Source organism: Pleurodeles waltl, chromosome 2_2, assembly GCF_031143425.1.
Source record: "Pleurodeles waltl isolate 20211129_DDA chromosome 2_2, aPleWal1.hap1.20221129, whole genome shotgun sequence".
Classification (NCBI taxonomy): Eukaryota; Metazoa; Chordata; class Amphibia; order Caudata; family Salamandridae; genus Pleurodeles; species Pleurodeles waltl.
The window spans coordinates 463,719,854-463,731,877 of record NC_090439.1 but is presented as its reverse complement, the minus strand read 5'-3'; the positions used below and the strand labels follow the sequence as shown (position 1 = coordinate 463,731,877).

At 50.6% G+C, this 12,024-nt stretch overlaps 1 protein-coding gene across 1 annotated transcript in view; it reads left to right on the top strand.

The window, feature by feature from the left end:
• ADGRE1 (adhesion G protein-coupled receptor E1) overlaps nucleotides 1-12,024 on the top strand; it is a 675,746-nt gene that overhangs the window by 628,518 nt on the left and 35,204 nt on the right. Inside the window, exons 21-22 of the mRNA XM_069219187.1 lie at nucleotides 7,365-7,600; nucleotides 9,796-9,862. Of these exons, the coding sequence (XP_069075288.1) occupies nucleotides 7,365-7,600; nucleotides 9,796-9,862 (303 nt within the window). The remainder of the gene's footprint in view (nucleotides 1-7,364; nucleotides 7,601-9,795; nucleotides 9,863-12,024) is intronic.

Here is a 12,024-nt window from a genome sequence, read left to right as displayed (position 1 = left end):
AGGTGACAGGGGCAGGGGCAGGGGCTGAGGTGCCTGGGGCAAAGGTGATGCCCACCCTCCTGGGTGAGCGGGCACAGGGCGAAGGCTGAGGGGCTGCTGGGAGGGCGGTGCTGGTGGGGGGTGGCGGCTGTACCTGTAGAAATGGGGGGCACAGATTTTGCCGCCACCACAAGGGAGCTCCCATCGGAGGACGAGTCCGTGTCGCTGGTTGCAAATCCTGTGACCGCGTGATGCTCCCCTCGCCCTCCGTCCCACTGGTGTATTCTGAGTCCGTGGTGTGGCCCTCCATGGCCATGTGGGATGCAGCTCCCTCGTGCTCTGGTGCCACTGTACCTCCGCCTGATGATGCTGATGCACCCAAGAACAGGGAGACCACAAAAAGGGGGGGGGACGACAGAAGAAAGACAGGTTGAGTGCATGGCTTACCGCTGCCGTTGGCGGAAAATACAGACACAGCAGCCCACTGCATTACGTTGCACTGTTGGGCTCTACAGATGCAATTCCTGGGATATGGCCTACAAGGCTATGGATGACATCTGCACACATAGATGACACAAGGGCATGAATACCTGTACTTGGCACTCTACAGAGGTGGGGTGGGGTGCCACATGGCCTGCATTACGGAGGGGCCTAGTCTACGGAACTCGCCCTGGCCTAGGGAAACCAACAGCCCTCGTCCCCCACCCAGACCCCTCCACTGCACGCAAAGTCAGCAGAATGATGTTGTACTCACCCCCTTGTGTCTGCTGTGATGCCCTCAAGCGCCCATCCAACTCAGGGTAGGCCACCGCCAGGATCCGGAACATCAGGGGGGTCATTGTTCGACGGGCACCCCTCCCACGTTGGGAGGCCATCCCCAGCTGAGCCTCCGCCGTCTTCTTGCTGCAGCGGCGAATGTCCTCCCATCTTTTCCGGCAGTGGTTGCTCCGTCTGTGGTGGACCCCCAGGGTCCTGACGTCCTTGGCGATGGCACGCCAAATATCCTTCTTCTGGTGGGCGCTGACCTACATGACATGTACAGGGGAAGAAGAGAAGTCATTACCAACTTCACCGTCTAAGTGAGTGGCCCACATCCCTACCCTTGCCATGTGGCACATGCATTCACAGTCCATCATGCACGCAGAACTGTGCCCCCTTCATTCTTACAACCAGCCCTCTCCACACAGGCATAGCCCATACAACATGCTCCCTGTGTACTTACCTGTTGGTCTGGAGGACCGTAGAGTAGCGTGTACTGGCGGAGGACCCCGTCGACGAGCTTCTCCAACTCCTCTGCAGTGAAGGCAGGGGCCCTTTCCCCAGACGCACGAGCCATTGTCTCTTCCAGACCGAGGTCACAGCAGCACTTGCAGTGTAGGTCCTCTCCTGTCGAAGATCAGGTATCGAGTGATTCAACAGATAGAAAATGGTGGTCACGTCTGCGGCGGTGCGTAACATCACCGCCGGCGTACTTTGTCATTAGCTCCTGGGACCCATAGGGTCCAATGTTAACCAATGCAGCATTGCGCCGCGGTCTTCAACCGCCTACCGCGACGGTGTACAACGCCAGCACAGTTACCTCACATCCCATTGTCCCACTTTAGAGGTCAGGCAGCCGCCATTTCAGGGGCCCACATGCCCTAATTACCAACTGCGTCACGCAGACCTAGGCCTTGTCGCACAACACAAATACAAGCCACATTTTGTGTCTGAATGGTGTTCTGTGTAGACTGTGGGTACATACCTCTGAGTTGTTTGACTCTGTGGTCGCTGTTGTCATTCCTAGGCACCGTCTGCTGGGACATGTGAGGAGATGGCGGAATCCTCCGGTGTACCGACCGCTGGTGGACCTGTCGACAATGGAGGAAAGACATTTGATCATCACCTACAGGAACTGTGTGCCCAGTTGGAGCCTGACCTGATGTCAGCAATCCGCCATCCCACAGGGTCCCCCCTCAAGTGCAGGTGTTATTAGTGTTCCATTTCCTTGCAAGTGGGTCATTTCAAACAACAGTGGCCATGGCATCAGGGATGTCCCAGCCTATGTTTTCCAAGGTGTTGTCCAGAGTGTTGTCTGCCCTTCTGAAACACATGCGGAGCTACATCGTTTTCCCTCAGGTGGAGGATTTGGCTACAGTTAAAGGTGACTTCTATGCCCTTGGACATATCCCCAACATCATCGGTGCCATTGATGGGACCCATGTAGCTCTGGTCCCCCCCTACAGGAGTGAACAGGTGTAGAGGAACCGGAAGAGTTATCATTCGATGAATATACAGATGGTATGTTTGGCAGACCAGTACATCTCCCAGGTAAATGCTATGTTCCCTGGCTCAGTGCATTACGCCTACATCCTGTGGAATAGCAGCATCCCTCATGTGATGGGTCAACTCCAGAGGCACCGGGTGTGGCTATTAGGGGACTCTGGTTACCCCAACCTGTCATGGCTACTGACCCCAGTGAGGAATCCCAGGACAAGGACAGAGAAACGCTACAATGAGGCACATGGGCGGACTAGGAGGGTGATCGAACGGACCTTCGGCCTCCTGAAGGCCAGGTTCAGGTGCCTCCATATGACAGGTCGATCCCTATTCTGCTCACCAAAGAAGGTGTGCCAGATCATCGTGGCCTGCTGTATGCTTCACAACTTGGCTTTGCGACGACAGGTGCCTTTTCTGCAGGAGGATGGTCCAGATGACGGTGTTGTGGCAGCTGTGGAGCCTGTGGACAGTGATGAGGAGGAAGCAGAGGAAGAAGACATTGACAACAGGGACTCAGTTATCCAGCAATATTTCCAGTGACACACAGGTGAGAACACATTCCTGCCTACTACAAGTACTTTCACACTTCTACCTCTATCCTGTCTGTCGATTTCAACCAGTATATGGTAACTGAGTTGTTCATTTCCCTTACGGTTCCACAGGTGTGGTTTCCAACGTGTGTCATCTACTTAGATTCCTCATGGACTTGAGATGTGTGACATATTTGAAAGAGCATTTTGACACTGTAATTGCTAATACACATTTTCGAAATCACAGACTGACTCCAGATTGTTTTGTGCTTCAAGGGTGTTTATTTAAATACAAAATATTGGAGGGGGAAGTTAAATGGTGAGGGGTGATGGTGGAGGAATGTCCCTGGCAGAGTCCAGTCTATTAGTCTCACAGGTGCATTGCCCATATGGGCATAGGAAGTGAAGCTGGGGCAGTTTAAATATGGAGAGGGTGACAAAGTGGGACAGTGGGTTGACAATCAGGGTGGTCTCATTTCTTGGCGGGGGTCTTGGCATCGTGCTCTGTCTTGTTCCTCGATCTCAGGGACCGTTTGTGTGGTGGTTCTCCATCTGCAGGGGGTGGGGTGCTGGTGTGGTGGTCCTGTTGTGGTGCCTCCTGTCCACTAGCGCCGGCAGAGGTGGTGGGCAGTTCATCGTCCATGCTAGTGTCAGGGGCCCCTTGTAGTGCCACAGTGTCCCTCCTGGTGTTAAGTATTTCCTTCAACACCCCTACGATGGTGCCCAGGGCGGAGCTGATGGTTCTGAGTTCCTCCCTGAAGCCCAAATACTGTTCCTCCTGCATGCGCTGGGTCTCCTGAAACTTGGCCAGGACCGTTGCCATCGTCTCCTGGGAGTGGTGATATGCTCCCATGATGGAGGAGAGGGCCTCGTGGAGAGTGGGTTCCCTGGGCCTGTCCGCCCCCTGTCGCACAGCAGCCCTCCCAGTTCCCCTGTGTTCCTGGGCATCCGTCCCCTGGACCGTGTGCCCACTGCCACTGCCCCCCGGTCTCCGTTGTTGTTGGGGTGGTGGGTTATCCTGGGTTCCCTGTAGTGGTGGACACACAGCTGATTGACGTGTCCTGGGGACGAAGGTATGGGCCCGCTGGGTGGGAGCTCTGCTGGTGTTATCAGAGGGTGGAAGCTCTGTGGTGGCCTGTGACTGGGTGTGGAGAACCGACTGTCCCGAGGCCCACGATGGTCCGGGCTGGTCATCTGGATCCAGTTGGACAGAGCTGCTGTCATCACTGTGGGCCTCTTCAGTGGGTGGGTTGGAGATGTCTGGACCCTCCTGTCTGGTGACGTTGGGTAGTGGTCCTGCAGGGGTGTAAAAGCATGATTATTGCATCTGTGTGTGTCATGGTGCGCAATGGGTGGGTGACCATGTACCCCAGTGCTAGCATTCCTGTGTGGGGGCTTGTGTGATGATGGTTTAGGGGGGTGTATGGGTATATGCAGTGGGCATGCTTTAGTGATGGGTGTCCATGCTTTGTTGCTGCATGCAGGGCTTGGTGTTGGGATGTGTGGTTTGTGTTATTAGTACATTTGTGAGGAGTTGTAGTGATAGGGGAGGGGGTGAGGGTGGGGGTCTGTGATAGCATGCAGGTAGGGTGGGGGATATGAAAGTTAAGATTTGACTTACCAGAGTCCATTCCTCCACCGACTCCTGCGAGGCCCTCAGGATGAAGAATCTCCAAGACCTGCTCCTCCCATGTTGTTAGTTGTGGGGGAGGAGGTGGGGGTCCGCCGCCAGTCCGCTGTACCGCGATATGGTGTCTTGAGACCACGGAACACACCTTCCCCCGTAGGTCGTTCCACCTCTTCATGATGTCGTCACGATTTCTTGTGTCCTGTCCCACTGCGTTGACCCTGTTGACTATTTTTCTCAATAGCTACATCTTCCTTGCAATTGAGGTGTGCTGCACCTGTGATCTGAATAGTTGTGGCTCTACCCGTACGATTTCCTTCACCATGACCCTGAGCTCCTCCTCCGAGAACCTGGGGTGTCTTTGCCGTGCCATGGGGTGGTGTAGGTGATGTGTGGGGTGGTGTATGTGGTGATAAGTGTGGTGATGTGTAGTGGTGTGTGGTGTTTTGTGTGAGGACGTTGTGTGGGTGATGGTGTTGTGTGCCTGTGGATGCTGTTGTTCTTGCTGGTGCTGTCTCTCTCTTGCCTTCTTTCAGAATTTTTTGTCATGGGGGATTGTGGGTGATGTGGGTGTGTGTTTTATATTGTAATGGGTGTGTTGGAGTGGTGTGTGTATGTGTATCAGGTGTGTGTATTTTGAATTGTCCAATGTGGCTGTGTTTTGGAGATGTGTGTGTATTTTGAGCGCGGCGGTGTGTACCGCCAATGGAATACCGCGGTTGAAAGACCGCCGCGTGGATTCGTGTGTCGTGATAGTGTGGGCGTATTTCTGTTGGCGTGACGGTGGAGGTTTTGTTTTCGCCAGTTTATCACAGACCTTTGGTGTGGCGGTCTTCTGTGGGTGTCTGGATTTTGTCGGATTTCGACCTGTGGGTCATAATAGCTGTGGCGGAATTCCGCGGCCGCGGCGGTGTGTTGGCGGTCTTCTGCACGGCGGTAAGCGGCTTTTACCGCCAATGTTGTAATGACCCCCTCAATGTTTATCTTGGGCTCCCATATGGAAAATACTGGTTCCAGCTGGTTATTTTTTTGTGCTATCCAGAACGGAATCTTCTCACGTTCCGTGGGCATCATGCCCATGATACAATGTACTGTTTGTCGGTTAACCCCAGTAACGGCCAATTGGTGAACAGCTGTTGCAGCCCGTGATAGGGCAGTGTTCAAGGTTCGCAGAGAAAATTGTACCAGTCTGTAAGTTGTACTAGCTCCTTATAAAGTACGCCTACGTCAGCTTTTTGCATTGCCTGTACGCCAGGAGGTGGTGTGTATGTGCAAACATAGGCCACTTCGGTCCGTCATTACTTAAAGGACCTAATCTTGTGAGTTGTAGTACATGTGGTAGGGCGCAACTAAACCAATTTTGCTTTTCTTGATAAGAAAGCAATATCTTTAAATACCGTTAAGCTTGGTACCGCTGAGGTACGTTCACTTTTTTATATGTGTGAAATGTATGGGTCGGAGGCACCATGTCGTAAATGGACTTTCAATGCTATGCAAGACTGCTGCTTTAGGGATGACAGCACTTTTGTTTGTAGACGACTGGGCCACTCCTACAATAAGTCGCAACTGCTGGCCCAACCTTCCTGGCTCACAAGCAGTACCTCACCAAAACTCAGAAAGCAAAGGTGATTTCTGGCAGCCTTATTCATGGACTCTAGATTAGACCTCTCAGGGAAGTAGTGGTAGAACGGAAGTTACCCTTGTGTGGCTTATCATGGCCTTGTAAATATGGACTCCTTTAATGCATAAGACTGTATGAAAGGGGTATTCCATGGGTGTCACTTGGGGTGCTCCCAGGAAACACTCATGGAACCCAAAGGAATCTGATTAATTCCCAGGTTTACAAGTCTGCCTATGCGTCAGATTCCTACACCACCTTTATTTCTCCCTGTTTTTGTCTCTTTCTATGTGTGCTGAAGAATGCAGCACACATAGAAAGAGGAAAACAGCTCTTGTAATTGTTTTTGTGCTGGAGTGTGTCCCTGCACAAAACAATTGGACCATGGTGCAAGGGTTCCTGTGTTTGTGCTAAGCAGCAATTTGTGTGCCAGCGGAGGAGAGAAATACTCCATATCTTGTAGATACAGCGCATTTCTGCCCTTTCACAGTGGCGCAGGGCAGCACACCAAGATACTTGCTGTGCCGCCCTGCACCTTGGGCCTCGTAAATGAGGCCCTCAGTATTTTTAGAAAGGTGAGCTGCAGCATGGAGAAGGGTTTTGAGAGGTGCTAGGGCTGATTTAGGGAAGCCTACTGACAGAGCATATCCACCTTCTAGATGTGAGGGAAGTAGGGCTTATACAACTCTTCTGAAATCAGTGTGAAAATACTAGTATTTAATTTTCTGAGGCCAAACAGTTAAAAGAGGAGCTTCTGTGCATGGTTCAAAATGTGAGAAAACATGGTAGCCCTGAAAATCAGTAGTTTACAAAACTTGTTGAAAAAACAATAACTGTTTTGGAAAACTTTGTGTGTTTTCATAATTGGCCTGCAGAGTATAAATATTTGTGAATACTCACAAACAGACAAGTTCATATGTGTGTTTTTGCATTTTAACAAAGCAGCCTAATACTCTCCTCTCCTAACTTAAACTTAAAACAATATATAACTGTCATTCAGACAATCCTCCTAAACTCTGGGGTGCCCTGTCCTCCGAAATGCCTGGTTGATCTCTCCCAATTGTCTTGTGGCAGTTGTAAATTTGTTCTCTGTGGCTGCTGAACTGACTTAGGAAAGGTTCCAGCATTTTTCAGCCAATACCCAACATCTACCAAACTCTCTTACTCATGAAATTCCAGGTGTTAAGCCAGTCTTACTCAGAGGAGCTAAATTGTGAATCAAAGCCATGATCTCTAAGCAACGTTTTAAAACATTTTCTGTTTTTATATCTGCAGTCATGACCGAGATGAGAATTCCTAAACAATGTTCACTTGTTTGAATCGGCTTCAATAGTTCTTTATCTCTCCCCAGATCGGGTGTGCTATCATCGCTGGGCTCCTCCAGTATCTCTTCTTGGCCTCTTTCTCATGGATGTTTGTGGAGGCTTTGATGCTCTTCCTCACAGTCAGAAATCTAAACGTTGCAAATTACTTCAACACTCGCAAGATCAAAACTCTACACCTGTGCCTCTTTGGCTATGGATTCCCTCTGCTCATTGTCATAATCTCTGCGGCATCCAGACCTGACAGCTACGGAACCTCCAAACAGTATGTGCAAGAATGTCTTCTATCATTATGCTGCATCACTTTGTAAAAGATGAATACTCAATAGCACATTGACAGGCTTGGATATAGAATATATGACTGCATTCAGTAGGCCCACACTAACACTGAGCCACTTGAGTGATTTAACGTACAAGAAGAGAAACATTTATCTGTACCAGTCGTTCAATATTATTATTAATGTTTTACTGTATTTTTGATTACCATAAGTACAGTAGAATTGTTTAATCTCCTTGAATCTTGATAGTATCAACATCGTCCCAGCTCTGTATACACTTGTGCACCTGAGGTTGACACAGACCTTTGCTCAACAGGAAGCCAACAACAGTGTATTCATTGCTTTTGACCAATTATCCTTAAAAATTGTTTTTGAAATTAAAGCTAGTCAGGTGCAAAGCCTTAGATTAGTTTTGAGTATGTGTGTCTATAGATGACAATGTTCAGTGAACTCAAAATTGCTTTGGTTAAAAATGTGTCATTCAGAAGTGTAACAGGCATGCACATTCATTAACTCTCTCAATCTCTCATGTTGTACTGACCAGGCTTTTGAAGATTGTGGTTCCCCAGCTTGAATGATATAATTACTGTTGGGACAGATCATACATGGACTTCTGTGTACATGTATTATAAATGCAAGGAAGCCACTTGTATTCTCTCCCATTTGCGGATTTTTCACCATGTGGCAAATGCAGACACACTTTGAGTGCGGATGTTTTTCATGTGCTATTATTAATGGGCATCCTCTCCATGTCCACACTCCCTTTTACCATCCTGCCTGCGTACATTTTGCCACCCGTAACTGCTGGTGCAGTGCATATGGCGAAATGTCTGTTGGGTGGAAATTTGCAGCACAAAGACTGCATACCATTCTGATACACCGTCCCATGAGTCCATAAAACTAGAAACATGTTGCTTGCAAACATGAGATCTGGGCAAATATGTGGATGACTCTTACTGTACCCATGGTCTATATCGGCTGCCTGCCTTGTTTGGAACAAAAGACAGTCACCACGGTATAGTTTTTCTTAGTGATCAAATGGGTGCCATGTGCTTGGCATCTCTCCAGAGTAAATGCTACATATCATCAATTCAGTCCATTGTTTTAAATCCCACCTGGTCGGATTCAAGACGTTATTCAAAACATGGGCTGCTTTGCTGGTAGCGCAGAGGAGCTTTGCCCCCCACCAGCAGCAGAAGCTGCAAAACCTTTAATAAATGAAACAATAATATTTTTGTTTCGTTAGTTAAAGGGGCGGGGGCCACGGTGGTGATGAGCAGTGAGGGGGAGTGCGCATTACTCCCCCTCATTGCACATGTATGTTTGGCCGGCCGTCTCGGGCCAGCCAAACACACATACATAGTAGGCTCTCTCCAGCCCAGCAACACAGTTACCGGGCTGGAGAGAGCCTGAACAGGCTTCCAGTCTGCCTGGGAGCACCCTGGCTGGGTGCTCCCAACCAATCCTGATGCTGCTCTAAGCAGTGTCAGGATTGGCGCAGGGCAGGCTGGGAGCCTGTGCCTGTGCCTGCCTGCAGCCTGCAGAGAGGAGACTGAGGAGCGGAGCGGCACGCGGCAGTAAGGGCAAGTGTTTATTTTTTCAAATTATATTTTTAAATAAATTATATCCCCCCTTCCAACCCAACCCTTGCGCGCCACACCCGCCCCGCCCTGTGTGACCCAAGCGAGCCACTACTGATTGAAAAGTGTACCATGTTGTTTAACTGAAGGGGGTATACTTTGATAGGAGGGCCAAAGGTGGCCTACTGACCTTTCCACGTTAATGAGAGAAGATGTTCTATCAACAACTAGTCTCATGTTCCACTTCTACTGCAATCTGGTTGGTGTTCACATGTTTAGATGGGACACTATACAAGAATTAGGACCAGTCAAAGTCAAGAGCACTATTTGTGGGAAAAAATGGTGGTCTGACATGTTAAGTGGAGGTGGAGAGAGGAGGGTGAAAAGCAGTAACCAACAGGATTTCCAACACTATTTTGTGTATCTCAAGTTCGAAAACCTACTAGGGAGTGCCCTGCAAAGAAGATCTACACTAGACTTTGTTATGTGAGCTGTCACCCTTCATCTTACTGTTTGCAAAAAGTATAGGTGCAGTTGGTGAACATAGAATTGATTTAAAAAATTGGCACAAATTGACAACTAATCATTCCATATTTTCACAGCTGCTGGCTCAGCTCAACTACTGGGCATGTATGGAGTTTCGTTGGGCCTGTGTGCTCTTTCATATTGGTAGGTTTACTTATCTATTTTGTATATCCTTTGTTTGTTTCATGCATCCCCATTAATCTTTTTCTGTTTTCCAGTTTATCAATTCTGTAAATGTTAATGGTAAGCATAATTGTGCTGAGTTTTCGAAATTTGTGTGTGCGTGTGTATGTTTACCACAATGCACCTGGGCCAATTCTGTGCTGGTATGCCAGGCAGTGTACTCCCTTCTCCTTTTCGTCTATGGTGTTTGTCACCACTGGGTAGTTATAGTTAGGATGGAGTTCCAAACGAAATGCATTTTTTGTGTTGCTAATAACTTTGGCGCCATTTAACGAATCTCCACAAAACTATCCAAAAGTGCTACTTTTTGACTCGTTTGTGCATGGCAGGTTTCAGGTGATCTGTCAAAGCAGGGGCAGTGAAACAAGCACGGGCTTCAGCACTTGCTTATAAAAACAAAAACACTGGGTTGGGCCAGGGCCTTCTGCGGGGACAAGGGGTTAACTATTTTGGGGAGTGGGGCATGTGTGGCCCCCCAGCCCAGGCCAATTTTAGCCCCGGGAACCCCATTCCCCCAGACTTTCAGCCCCGGGGACACCACCCCCAGGTCCCCAGGTCTTTTTGAGTTCAGAGAGGGGCATGCTGCCCCACTCCCCAGGGCTCTTTTGGTCCCAGGTCTGCCGTGTTTGTTAAGGTGAGAGGGGCCATGCAGCCCCCTCCCCAAGCTTCTAAGGGCCTCAAGGAATGGGCCCGCCAATGTTTTGAAAAGGGAGGGGAGACACACACCTTCCCTCCCTGAGTAATGAATAGCCCGTGCCCCACCACCGGGACTTAGCTATTACCCTGTCTATACCAGCGTGGGCAGGAAAACATGTGTTTGCTCCCACATGGTGAGAGCATTTTCAAAATTCCAGCCACACAGGAGCTAACACATAGGCCCTCATTCTGACCCTGGCGGTCTTTGACCGCCAGGGCGGAGGACCGCGGGAGCACCGCCGACAAGCCGGCGGTGCTTCAATGGGGATTCCGACCGCGGCGGTAAAGCCGCGGTCGGACCGGCACCACTGGCGGCGGGTACCGCGGCCCCATTGAATCCTCCGCGGCGGCGCAGCTTGCTGCACCGCCGCGGGGATTCTGACCCCCCCTACCGCCATCCAGATCCCGGCGGTCGGATCGCCGAGATCCGGATGGCGGTAGGGGGGGTCTCGGGGCCCCTGGGGGCCCCTGCAGTGCCCATGCCACTGGCATGGGCATTGCAGGGGCCCCCGTAAGAGGGCCCCTACATGTATTTCACTGTCTGCTGCGCAGACAGTGAAATACGCGACGGGTGCAACTGCACCCGTCGCACAGCTTCCACTCCGCCGGCTCGATTCCGAGCCGGCTTCATCGTGGAAGCCTCTTTCCCGCTGGGCTGGCTGGCGGTCTGAAGGAGACCGCCCGCCAGCCCAGCGGGAAAGTCAGAATTACCGCCGCGGTCTTTCGACCGCGGAACGGTAACCTGACGGCGGGACTTTGGCGGGCGGCCTCCGCCGCCCGCCAAGGTCAGAATGAGGGCCATAGTCTGCTCCCAGTCAGAGGGTTCTTTGAAAATACTTTCACTAGCTGGAAGCAGACATTTAGGGCGTGATTACAACTTTGGTGGAGGGGGGTTAATCAGTCCCAAATGTGACGGATATCCCGCCCGCTGAATTACGAGTTCCATAGGATATAATGGACTCGTAATACGGCGGGCGGGATATCTGTCACATTTGGGACAGATTAACTCCCTCCGCCAAAGTTGTAATCAGGCCCTTAATCTGTTTCCCTGCCCACACTAATGCGACCAGGGAAACAGATCAAAATATTGCTTCCGCCCCAAACAGAGTATTGGTAGCTGTTCCCTCTGGGCAGGAGCAGTGCTGGCTTTGGCTGCATGCAGGAAGCATACTGGGGCCATGGGGGCTTTGGGGCTCCCCATGTGGCCCCCAACAAATATATGGTGGGTGCACTGGGTAGGCACCAGAACACACACCTTTAGGAAATTAAGGCCCCAGGTAATGGGATCCCCAGGGCCTCACATGGCTCGGAGAGGGGTCATGCAGACCCCCTCCTCTTTAATTGAAATAAACAACCCTGCGAGATGAGAGCCATGCAGCATTCTCCCCTTTCATTGAATAAAACAGTTGTAAGGGATAGAGTCCCCA